We start from the raw sequence: 12,390 nt of genomic DNA, 5'->3' as shown, positions 1-12,390 counted from the left end.
AAAGAGAGGTCTTTTTCAGAAAAGCAAAAGCTTTTTTCAGAAATCCACTCCAGAGTTACAATGTGCAGAAGAGGCTGGTAAGTCATTTTTTAGGTGGATCGCGTTGCCCTTCTGATCACCGTCAGGGTGCAGCCGGGGAGCGGGAACTGGAAAGCAGATACTGAGTGAGCAGCAGGCACCTTGCAGCGTCAGCCGCATCCCCTGCCCACCCTTTGTTTCTGTCCAGATTTAGAGGGTGATTGTTGTCCTCATTATAAGAATAGAAGCCAGCTGTTTAGAAGTTGCGTTACGATGCTTCTCTTTCCTTCAGAGGATGCCCATTATTCACATAATTGGTAACATCTTCAAATCTCTGTATCTGTGGTCTCGAACTGTGGCCCAGTGCTCTCTTTCTAACTGCCTGCAGGGCCGTTCCACTTGGAAATTTGCTAATTAGTTATGTTCACAGTTTAGTATCTTAGTCTTCTGCTCGTTGATTTCACCCAGGGTGGTCAGCGTTTTCCCCAAGCTACAAATCTAGAAGAACTCTAACTTCTTAGATTCCTTTATTCTCGGATCCAGCTTGCTGTCTATTGCAGGTTGCTGCGTTGAAGCGCATGAGAGTTGACCCCTCTCCCCAAAACTGTCCCTAATGCGGCCCTGATCCCTCCTCTTTCATTCATTCTGCCGGTCACTAAGACTCATTTTCTTGAAACCTAGCTCTATAAATATGTCTCCCCTACTTAAGAGTTTTTAAACCAAGTTCAAATTGCTTTCCTCTTTCAGAGTTTTCATTCATAGCTTATTTAATCTTTAGGTACATTTATTTCTCAATGTAAATAGTTGTTCATAGAATGTTCTCTTCAGTGCACTGTTTCTTGCTTATCATCAATACACTATAAATTCTTGTCATCGAGACTGTCATCCTTCTCTTCTCTAGTCACGTCCCCAAGCCCTCAGTCTGAGGCTGTTTTCACCTTCTCATTCCAAATCCTGTCTTTCAAGGCGCAGCTTCTGAATTCCTTCCTTGACAGTTCCTGCCCGTATGCTTTGGTGTCTGTTCTACACTGTGGTTGGAAGAGGTTTGATGCAGTGGAGTTTCTTTAGAGTCAGGTAACTGTGGGCTTCAATCTTGATGTAGCCACTGACTAACTGTTTGACCTTAAGTTAATCTTTCTAAACTAGTTTTCTTATCTGTAATTTTTTTCTATTTTTAGAAAAGATTTTATTTATTTATTTCACAGGGACAGGAAGGGAGGGAGAAAGAAAGGGAGAGAGAAACATCGATGCATGACAGATACACCAGGAGCCTCTCACACACCCCAGCCAGGGACCTGGCTGCAATTCAGCTACGTGCCATGACCGGGAACCAAACTGGCAACACTTTGGTCCACAGGCTGGTGCTCAATCCACTGAGCCACACCAGCCAGGGCTCTTATCTATAAATTTTAAATAATCATGTGCATACACACCTACATGTACACACATACATACCTCTTTGTGAAAGTAAAATGAGATCATGTTTAGTATTAAGGATTGTTGCATGAAAACAAAAACTTAGGGTAATAGTGTCTTAAACAAAGCTGAAGTATATTTTTTTCTTGTGTGAAAGATGTGCAGGAGTAGGCAGTCCAGGGCTGGTCTGGTAGGCGGCTTCATGCTCTTCTGGGACCAGGCTTCCCCTGTCTTTTCTTTTGTTCTAGTGCATGGTTTCTACATCAACACTGGGATTACCATGTATTCCAAGGTGGCTGCTGGAGCTCTAGCCATTATCACTGCATTCCAGGTAGCAAAAGAAGGAAGGAAAAAATGGTCTACTTTGTACCTTAGTCAGCTTGCCTTAACCAGTCTTCCTGGAAGTGTCTCACAACCCTTCTGTTCATAGTCTCTTTAGCAGGTCTCTTGAGACTTTGAATAGAGTGTCATACAGCAAGAGTTAAATTCAGTGAGTTTTGGGTTTCTTTTTCAAATGGACTTTTTCTATATGGTTTGTTTTCCTACATTTTCAAAAAAGATTTTATTTATTTATTTTTAGACAAAGGGACAAAGAGGGAGAGAAACATTGATCAGTTGCCTCTTGTGCATCTCCAACTGGGGACCTGGTCCACAACCCAGGTGTGTGCCCTGACCAGGAGTCGAACTGGCGACCTTCTGGTTTGCAGGCCAGCACACGCACCAAGCCACAGCAGCCAGGGCAACTGTTCTCTTTTTAAAAAAGGACTTTTGTCAGTTAGCAGTGCCAATGCCAACCGTGCACTTGCTGTGGGAGAGGTTCCCCACCCCGGCCCCTCTCAGTTCCTGCTCATGAGCTGAAAATGGGCCCCAACATGTTCAGTCCTGTCCCTGGCCTGTGGCGGGGCTGAACGCTGCTGGGCACCAAGTGCGAGTGGAAATTCGATTTGATGTTTAGGATGAATTTTAGGTGAGTGGGAGAGAGGGGCCTCATCAACCAAGTAACCACACAGTGTTAATAAAGAGTAAGAATTCATGTCAACTAAAAATTGGAATAACTTTATGATGCTTTTCAGTGATACTTTTTGACTGGTATACTAATGACTTAGAGCCATTTATACAAAGTTGATACTTCTTTACAACTTGACTTTATTTGGTTTTGTTCTCATAGATGTTTTCTCCCAGATGTCAGATTCCAATGGCTTCATGATATTTGGCAAGTTTGACCAGTTTCTGAAGGAAGTGCTGAAGCTCCCAACAGCCGTCTTCGAGGGGCCGTCTTTCGGTTACACTGAGCACTCAGCCCGCGCCTGCTTTCCCCAGCAGGTGAGGCCGGTGTCACGGAGCCGGGCCCAGAGGGCGCTCGCGCCACCCCCCCCAGCCTTTGTCAGGTCTCCCCAGGTCGCCTTGGTCTAGGGGTGTAGGTCCTGAGTCCAGGAGGAAGCAGGGGTTAAAGTCAGGGGTGGGGAGTTTGGGGGAGTGGAAAAGGGGGCATTCAAATTCACCCGAGAACTTCTTTGAGTTGTGGGGGGGGTATTTTCTGAAAAAGTAACATTTGAAATATTTTAAATTACTAAACATTTAAAGAAAAATGGTCACGTTGAAGTGTCTACAGTATTGCTACTAAACATGTATTACTCTTTCTAATGAGTTCTGTGAACCATGGAACCCAGAGTTTGGGTATAAAACTCCCTGTAGCACTGGGTCGCTGTGTCCTGAGCAATGGAGACGAGCTCCACACCAGGGCACACCCCCCCCCCCCCCCTCCCCGCCGCCCCAGCCAGCGCAGGAGCACATGCTGCTGATTTCATACAGATGAGAGATTTGGTTTCCGCTGGGTTTGTGGGGGTCCTTCTACAGCCCTTCCCTAGAGGCTGAGGGAGTCTATCCCTAAGACGTCAACTATGCCTCAAAGGACTCAGGGCAGAATGAGTGCTGGCTATAGCGCCCAGTTTTTTTAGGAAAAGATGAGATAAAAGGAGCTTCCTGCTGTTTGGAAAGTTCTGGAAAGCAGGGAATGAAGAAAAAAACTGTTAACTAACAGTTAACTAACTGTAAACTGTTAACTGTTAACTAAACTGTTAACTAACAGTTAACTAACTGTTAACTAAAACTGTTAACTGTGAAAGATTAAGGGAATAAGACTGATGACATAGTTTGAAAGTATCTCCCCACAAAATATTTATTACAAAGGAAACAGTAACTCCACGGTGGAGAAACCTGTCAAATGCCACTGTCACCGGGTGACCAAATGCCAGTCACCAGCCAGAGGAGCAGGCTGACACCGCCGCCTCCCAGGAGGGCTCACTGAGGGAGGGCCCCGCCAGCGCCACTGCTGCTCCTGCCTGGCTGCCCCCCCCCCCGCCCTTTTCCTCTTCCTGAGGGCGGGGTTTCTGCAACGTGCAACATCAATGTCAGAAAGACCAAGAAAGACTAAGGGACTCTTCCCAAGCACTGGGGTCCTCAGAGATGGGAAGCCTGAACGCAACCCATGATCCAGGCTTTTCTCCTGTTATGAAAGATGTTATGGGGATATCCAAGAAAAATCTGAAGAAAGCTTGTAGACTAGATAATGGTATTCTGTCCACAAGTGTTAATATCCTGATTTTCATATTTGTGGTAAGAGAATGTCCTGATTTTTGAGAAATATGATACGAAATATTTAAGGGTGAAGGGGCATCTGTGTGGCTGTGTTAACATTTGAGGAGCCTGGGATAATGGTGAGTAGAATTTTAAAAATAGTCTCTTATAACCTTTCTGTAAGTCTGAAGTTATTTGAACATGAAAGTTAAAATATAAAATGAACGAACTCTCCTGATACTTTGATTCACAAAAGAAGCAAAAACATACACATACCCCCTTTTACATTTAAAGTTAAGAATCCATATTTATCTGAATTCAGACTTTCAAACAATATTTTATAATTTGTTTAGAGTGTCTCAACCACAGTACTGAAGGTGGGCACCTATAAATACTGGGGAGTTATTTTTAGTAGCTTCTGAGAAGTTCTTCCCAAATGTGGACACGTGCCGGCTGATTGTTTTGTGAAAATTAGCCTGTATACATTATTTATTTTTTTCTCTCAGCATAAATAGCAGTATCAGCTTTTAGCATGTTAAAAATATCTCTGTGCTTCAGTTTATTCTGATAAAGCCCAGTTGGCATTCTTCACTCTGAATATGCGTTTTCACATGACCCGGGGCCGTCCAAACACACCCTGGTCCTGAGCGCCCTGCAGGCATTGAAGTGCCCGGCAGAGCGACGGCGGCGGAGGAAGAGGGCGGGGGAGACACCGCCGCGGTGCTGTGGGCGGATCTCGCATCCGAGGCACACGCAGCTCTTTTCCTTGCGGCTTCCCCTTGGTCAGGCAGGAAGCTGATCGAGTTCTGCGATGCTGCTGTCGAGGAAAGTGGGCTCGAGCGGGGGAAGAGAATTTACACGGAGAAGTGTCGCTGAGGGACGCCATTTGCCCAAGGGGCCATAGTTCTGTGGAGCACTCGCTAAAGCCATCTTTGATTTACTTGTAATGTGCATCCAATAAGGAGAGTCCAGTACTGGAATAACAGTTTAAAATGGTGAAGAATATCTTAAAAATTCTAATTGTAATCTAAGAACGCTGTCTGGGATTCTCTGAATTACTTTATGCCACGATTATCAGGCCTTCGAACTCACAACCTAATTGCTGCTTTTTCATTCGCTTCAGATTTCTATATAAAACTCAGTCGGTGGTTTTAAACACGTCAAATGTGGAAAAGGCAAAGAGGCACAGGAATGTTGAATTTCCTAGGTCTGAAAGATGACAAAAAGGTGCCTCCAAAGGGTAAAAACCACTGAAAGAGTGACCAAAAAACACGAGACTTGGGACAGAGTGTCATACAGCAAGAGTTACATTCAATGAGTTTTGGGTTTCTTTTTCAAATGGACTTTTTCTATATGGTTTGTTTTCCTACATTTTTTAAAGAGATTTTATTTATTTTTCAACAAAGGGGAAGAGAGGGAGAGGAACATTAATTAGTTGCCTCTTGCGCGCCTCCAACTGGGGACCTGGTTGGTCCACAACCCAGGTGTGTGCCCTGACTGGGAGTCGAACTGGCGACCTTCTGGTTTGCAGGCCAGCACATGCACCAAGCCACAGCAGCCAGGGCAATTGTTCTCTTTTTTAAAAAGGATTTTTGTCAGTTAGCAGTGCCAATGCCAACCGTGCACTTGCTGTGGGAGAGGTTCCCCACCCCGGCCCCTCTCAGTTCCTGCTCATGAGCTGAAAATGGGCCCCAACGTGTTCAGTCCTGTCCCTGGCCTGTGGCGGGGCTGAACGCTGCCGGGCATGGCGTGTGTGGGGGGCTGGGGGCCCAGGTCGTCCTCTGGGGTGCCGTGGTGGCACTCCCACTCCACCCCCTGGCCCAAAGCCTTGTGCTCATGAGTCTTCAGGGAAAGCAGGAAAATTCTTTACCAACAAAACCGAGGACCCTGGTCTCCTAGTCTCTGTACTTGGTTGCCTAATGGCCCCTCTCAGATACTGCTTTTGTCTTATTATTCCTTTTAATCATAAGCAAGTTCGAGCTGGCATTTTAAATACAGCTCTGCCGATGCCCCCGTTTTGCTTAAAAACACACGACTAGCTTCTGTTTCCTAGTGGATGAGCTTTTCATCGTGGCACCAGGGTGTTCCTCAGTCTAGCTCCAGCCTCGCCGTCCACCTGGGCTCCATGGCGCTCCTCAGACCCCCTCCACCAGCCTGCTGGGGGTCTTTCTGGAGGTTGCCGAACTGCCGCAGGAGCTGGGGTGTGCCCTTGCACCCGCCCGTGGGCTGTGCGTAAGGGCATCTGTTCCCCCGTCCCTGCCGGCAGCATGTGTTCTTACACTTACGACTTGGCCGATCTGATAAGATGAGAACGTTGCCTCAGTGTGGTTTTGATTCGCGTGTCTCTCGTGGTGGGTAATGTGCATTTGGAGTGAGCGAAAGTAGCAGAGTTCTTGTTGTTTATGCTGTGAGCTCTCACCAAGACGCCAACAACCCCGACCCCTCTTCCCCAACAATGGCCTCGGGTGTCAGGTCCCCTAAAACATCCCCCCTTCTTTGACGCTCCGAGTGTTTCAGTGCAGGATGATCGCTGCTCCTCTGCAGCCCCGTGACACGTCACAGCGAGCTCACTGCCCCGAGGGTGCCCCTCAGTCTCCTTCAGCCTTCTGTCCCCTTGACAACAGGCCAGCAGAATGATCAGTGCTCACTGGGCGTGTGCTGGGTTGGGTGCTGGTTTTAAGTCAGAGGCACGAGACAGGGTCTCCGGCTTGACTGCTGAGAGAAAGCTCGAAGCTCACGGAGGCCCTCACAGCTCGGTTTTCCTTGATGTTATTCCATGATTTTCTCTGGTGAAATAATTTTTGTAGTAAGGAATATAAAGTTTTTCCAATTTTTCTTTTGGCTATAATAAATAAAAATACCTCTGATAAAAAGCACGGCAACATTATATTGTATAATACAAAATAATTTTCAAAGTCCAAAATAAACCTGTGATATGGACAAATTCGGTGTCTAATAATCAAAAGGCTGATCCATAGCACTAGTCCCATAACCAGTTTTTTTATAACCAGTATGTTTGCCTTTGTCAGGTTAAATAGTGTTATAATTCTACACAGAAGTTTATATAAAGCCATTTTAATCGGAAAGTTTTAAAAAATATGTTAACCAAATGTCATACTTACAGCTGATTACCAAGCAGAAGGTCAGTGGACAAGAACGACTTACCTGTCGCCCATAAGGGTATAAGTTTTTAATGAAAATGGTGAGGTAGGGAATTGCATCTGTGATGATCTAACGCTGAATTATTGTGCTTGTTTTCTCATGTAATTCTGCATTTCTCATTTTTAAGAGATGGTTCCACTTCCTTTTTTAAACAGGAGAGATGTAGCCACGGGCGAAGGGAGGGAGATGAAAACGGCATTCAGGGCAATAAATTGTCGATACTGAGGACTAGAATGACAGGGGCGGGAGTTAGGTGGCAGACGGAAACATCCCTCTTTAAGACGAGCGGGTGTGCATTCCGAGCTGGAAACAGCCTCCGCACGCGGTCAAGGAAGTGCGTGCACAGATCGTGGTGTCTGCCGAGCGAGCAGGTCAGCTGTTACAGTGATTAGAAATGAAGATCTTGTAGCCCCACAGCAAAATGTTTAATGAAATGTTCAGTGAAAAGACAGATCATGTGTTTTTTACTACTCTGTGCACATAATTACATAGAAACATTTATACATTTGGAGGGAGACCTAGAAAAATGAGAATCGTGGGGGGCAAATTTGCATTACTTGCAGTTTTATTGTAGTGTGTGTTATAAATATTATTGTTCTATAAAAAATAAGGAGATCTGCAAAGGATGTATTCAACTCAAGAGGAAAAATAAAATATAGAAAAATGGGAGAAAAAAGAACCAGCCTTTCACGTAGTAACATAGTAAGTCACAGTTTTTAAGCTGGAATTCTACCCCATAAAGTTCTCAAGTTTTTTATCACAGGACTTCATTAAAATAAAAAGTATTGAGGACCCCAAAGAGCTATTGTGTGTGTAGGTTATATCTATCAATATCTCCACATTATAAACTAAAATGGAGAAATTAAAGAGTATTTTAAGTCATTGAAAATAACAATGATAAACCTATTGCATATTAAGTAATATGTTTAAATGAAAAAAATAGCTGTTCCAAAATAAAAAATTTAATGAGCATGCCATTGTTTTATATTTTTGCAAATCTTGGGGTTTGCATAGTTGAAGACAGCTGGTGTCTCTTAGTTGCTTATCCATTCAGTCTGTTGCGCTGTGATTTGGTTAAAGTATAGGAAGGAAATCTGGGCTCAGGCTCTCATGTCGCCGGAAGGAGGAGGAGTGTTTTCCTAGCTTTTAGAGGTAATTGTGGATATACCAGATTGCCTCTGGAACTCCCCACTGTACACTCAGAGGAGAATGATACTGATACAAGCAATCATGTCTTAGTATTATTATGAAAATAGTCTGGCTTCGTGAACTTTCTAAAAATGTTTTAGGGACCTCCCAGGGGTACTCCTGACTATGTTCTTGAGAACCACTGCCCTTGAGAAATGAGGAAGCTGAAACCAGAATGTTAACTGATTTTCCCCCCAAATCACATGTTAATGGAAGACAGAAATTAGGGCACAGTTCCGGTGTCATTTCTCACGCTTTCAGGGACTTCACATGACAGTGTGACCTTAGGACAGCTTTTGTATTTACGAGGACCTTCTGAGATAGTAAATATGACGGTTCCTTTTTGTCTTGAACATTAAAAATAAGTTAAATTCCAAGATTGGTGAACCAAAACTTTCTTTTTAATCCTTACCTGAGGACATGAGTATTGATTTTAGAGGAAAGGGGAAGGGAGGGAGAAAAAGAGGGAGAGAAACATCAGTGTATGGTTGACTCTCACACGCCCCCTACTGGGGACCTGGCCCGCAACCCAGGCATGTGCCCTGACTGGGAGTTGAAATGATGACCTCACAGGTTGGCACCCAATTCGCTGAGCCACACCAGCCAGTGCTACCAGTTTCTTCTTTTAAAGACTATTTTCAATAAGAATGACTTCTGATTTGCATATAATGGAATCAGGATTCTCACGGATTGCCAAAAAGATCCCCGGACTGCAGTCTGTGTGGTCCTGCGTCTGTGTGCTGGGACCGACGTTGGAAGGTATTTCGGTGGGTCGGGGAAGCTCCCGCATGTGCACGTCCATCCGGCCAGACGCCAGGCCGCCTGCACTCCTGGTTTCCACGCGCTGTCGAATGTGTTAGTGGTGAAAGCCAAAGTTGCTTTGAATGGGCTGGCAAAATATTGTCAGCTCTCACCAATTTGGATTTTCTACCCTTTTTTTCTGAAGTGTTTTAAAGTTTTATGGGGAAGCCCTGTAATTTTTATACCCTGTTTTTCCTGTTAAATAAAGTGGTGGGACCAGGAACGCAGGGCTTGGGAGAGGGGGATGACACTCTGGGTGCCTTGCGGCCTCACCTGCCCGAGGCTCAGTGTGTGTGTCCCCCGGGCCCCAGCCTTTGAATGGGGGGGCCAGGCCTGGGCAGAGGCCTGCTCACTGGGCTGTGCATCTCTTACTCTCCCGTGTTGGCCCCTTTGCCTTCGCCCTCCTTTTGGAACAAAGTTTGAAGTGGGGACCTAGGCGTGCAGGTTACAGTGACAGGACTCTGACGTCCAGTTCTGTGGCACTGCCTTTTCCTCCTTGTTCCTTTCTTTTTGGAGCTAGAAAGGTGTTTTGCGGGTTAGAGAAAATCATGAGGAAATTCATTGATTCAAAATATTGTTGAAAATGTGTTCTATCTACATCACTTGACTATTTTTATTCCAGACTGTTTTCTAAGTTTCTAGGTCCACATGGGACGTAATTTTATCAGCGTCTCCCATACAGTGGAAGCTTGCTGTACATTGGTTTAAAAGAGAGAGATAGTGATAGGACAGAAAAATGCAGTCCAGCCAGGGAGATGGTATAATGGAGGCGTCCTGTGATGGGCATCCTTCTTACAACCGTCTCTGTGATGTCGTCAGACAGCTCCTGCTCTGGGCTTCAGTTCTCTCTTCTGTAAACCAGAAGGTTGTTCAGTGGTGTCTGAGAGTGTTGGCCCCTCACGTTGTTCTTTCAGCGATCGCTTGCTCAATGCCTGTTGAGTGCCCCCACTGTCCCGAATGCTGGCAGTGTGAAGAAGTATCGTGTGAACAGGGCGGTGGCGGGTGGTCCCCGCTGTGGAGCAGGAGTGGGAATTTCAAGGGTGTCCGAGTTCTAGTCCTGCTCCGTCTCTGATTTTGGCAGGACCTTTACAAGTTGTTTAAATGCTCTGTTCTTTTATTTTCTCATCTGTGAAACAAAGATAGTAATACCTAACTTATTTACCTTATGTGGTTGTTTTAAGACTCAGATAAAGTAGTGTACGTGGAAATGCATTTGAATATAGGAATGGTGTAGAGTATAGTGTGTGGCAGTGTCTGTAGTAATGTAAAATATTTCATTTTGCTGTAAAATTCCATGTGTAATTTATCATGACTTGGTTGTGTGAGTCCTAAGTAAACTTAATCTTGGAGTTCAGCGGTACTTGAAAAATATGAAGTGTGTATTTTTTTTTCTTTTCTTCACAGAAAAAGATAATGCTGAACATGTTCTTAGACACCATGATGGCCGACCCCCCGCCCCAGTGCCTCGTCTGGCTGCCTCTCGTGCACAGACTTGCCCATGTGGAGAACGGTAGGCAGAGCCCACCCCCCAGCTCCTCGAGCTGTAGGACGTGTGGGAACTGAGGCTGTTCCTCTTGTCCTTAGCTCTTGTGATTGAAATTACAGTTGACAGCTGCTGGCATTTTATCATTTGAATTTGGGACTTTTGATGTTAAGGGAAGAAAGAGTATGTCTCAAAAAAAGAAGGGGTGGGGGTCTTATTACTTAGGGAGGCTGCCAAGAAGCAGGAAGAGCAGGCCCTAAACCCTGGCTCCAGCGCAAGGCTTCTCGACCCAGGTCACAGGTGCTGGTTTTGGGCCAGCCGCTGCCTGATTTGGCCATGGCTGCTTTGTCCCTTTGATCCATAAAAATCATAGGTCTAAAAAAAGGGATATATTCAGTGTCAGCCACGGAAACTATAACCGATTTTGAGTTGTTTGAAGGAAAGTGGCTAAGAAAGAACGTCACCCATCTTCAGTGTTTTCTTTTACTGTTTTACCTCGGAGCACTCTCAGTGTCCTTCCCGGTCATTCGGTTTCAATCTTTGTTTCACTGGGAATTGAAATGGCACTTCTCTCTTGGTGACTCGTTAGTTTTTATCTGCTGTTGCCATCGCTTTATCTCCTTACGTAGGTTGTTTATGAAGGGGAAGGCTGCGGTTTGCGCTGTAGCCTGACCTCCCGCGAGGCGCTCGCCCATCCCTCCTCCGTTCTAACCAGAGCATTCGTGAGGGGAGCAGAGTCGTCCTTCTCCTCTGTGAGAAGGGAGCACACTTCTCTACATTTTTATTTTCTCCCGCTCTTAGCCACACTGTTTTTAGTTTTAAACTGGCTTTGGCACACAAGTACCTTAGATCCAGTATTATTTCCTTAAAGGTTCAGTATCTTTTGACTAGAGTGAAACAACTAAAATTTTTAATAAGATTTTTGGATAGAGATTTCTACTGTTAAATTACTACAGTATTATTGGTTGTTTTGGAGGCACTACTTTTTTTTTTTTTTACATTTTTTTATTTATCTTTAGAAGGGAAGAGGGAGAGAAATACCAATGTATGGTTGCCTCTCATGCGTGCCCTGCTGGGAACTGGCCCCTGCTGGGAACTGGCCTGCAACCCAGGCATGTGCCCTGACTGGGAATCGAACCGTGATCTTTTGGTTCACAGGCCTGTGCTCAATCCACTGAGCCACACCAGCCAGGGCTGGAGGCACTACTTTTAAAGCCTTAAATGTTTCCGTAGCTTTATAGACAATTCCTTTTCATAAAATAATTTTGTATCTGCTATACCCAGTAGAAAGAATCTCATTTTTCTTGATGTATTATTATTCCTATGAACATTTTATTATGAACTTGTATTATTTACTGATTATATTCTTATGTGGTTATTGATATTTCTCTTAGAGACAGAAATATTATGAACTTATTGGAATACCTAGAAAATAAAACATTACCTACCACACTAACATTTATCTACATATCTTAATATTTATGATGGGCAACAAATTAAATTATGGTGATTTTAGAGTATTTTATTATTTGGGCCCTTCTTAGGAAATTCATCACTCAAATTGTACTAAAGTTACTATTTATAAGGACAAATATTTATTTGCTTAAGCAAAAGTTGCATTTTTTAATACTGGTTTACTAACTCGAGTGTATAAAGTATATCAGAAGTTAACTACCTCATGATGTGTTCTTCCAAAAAGAAACTTTCCCCAAACCTGATCCTGTGTATCACTGACCCGGCACACT

General features: G+C 44.4%; 1 protein-coding gene across 7 annotated transcripts in view; it reads left to right on the top strand.

Annotated features, from left to right (window-relative positions):
• The window catches only part of DTNB (dystrobrevin beta), a 173,683-nt gene that overhangs the window by 60,120 nt on the left and 101,173 nt on the right, over nucleotides 1–12,390 (top strand). For all 7 annotated transcript variants that reach the window (XM_053666874.1, XM_053666871.1, XM_053666872.1 and 4 more), the window contains 2 exons: nucleotides 2,603–2,757; nucleotides 10,567–10,672. In XM_053666874.1, the coding sequence (XP_053522849.1) occupies nucleotides 2,603–2,757; nucleotides 10,567–10,672 (261 nt within the window). The remainder of the gene's footprint in view (nucleotides 1–2,602; nucleotides 2,758–10,566; nucleotides 10,673–12,390) is intronic.

Source organism: Artibeus jamaicensis, unplaced genomic scaffold (assembly GCF_021234435.1).
Source record: "Artibeus jamaicensis isolate MK-2021 breed Jamaican fruit bat unplaced genomic scaffold, CSHL_Jam_final contig_465, whole genome shotgun sequence".
Taxonomy (NCBI): domain Eukaryota; kingdom Metazoa; phylum Chordata; class Mammalia; order Chiroptera; family Phyllostomidae; genus Artibeus; species Artibeus jamaicensis.
The sequence above is the reverse complement of the archived record's forward strand: the minus strand, read 5'-3'. Positions and strand labels throughout refer to the sequence as shown.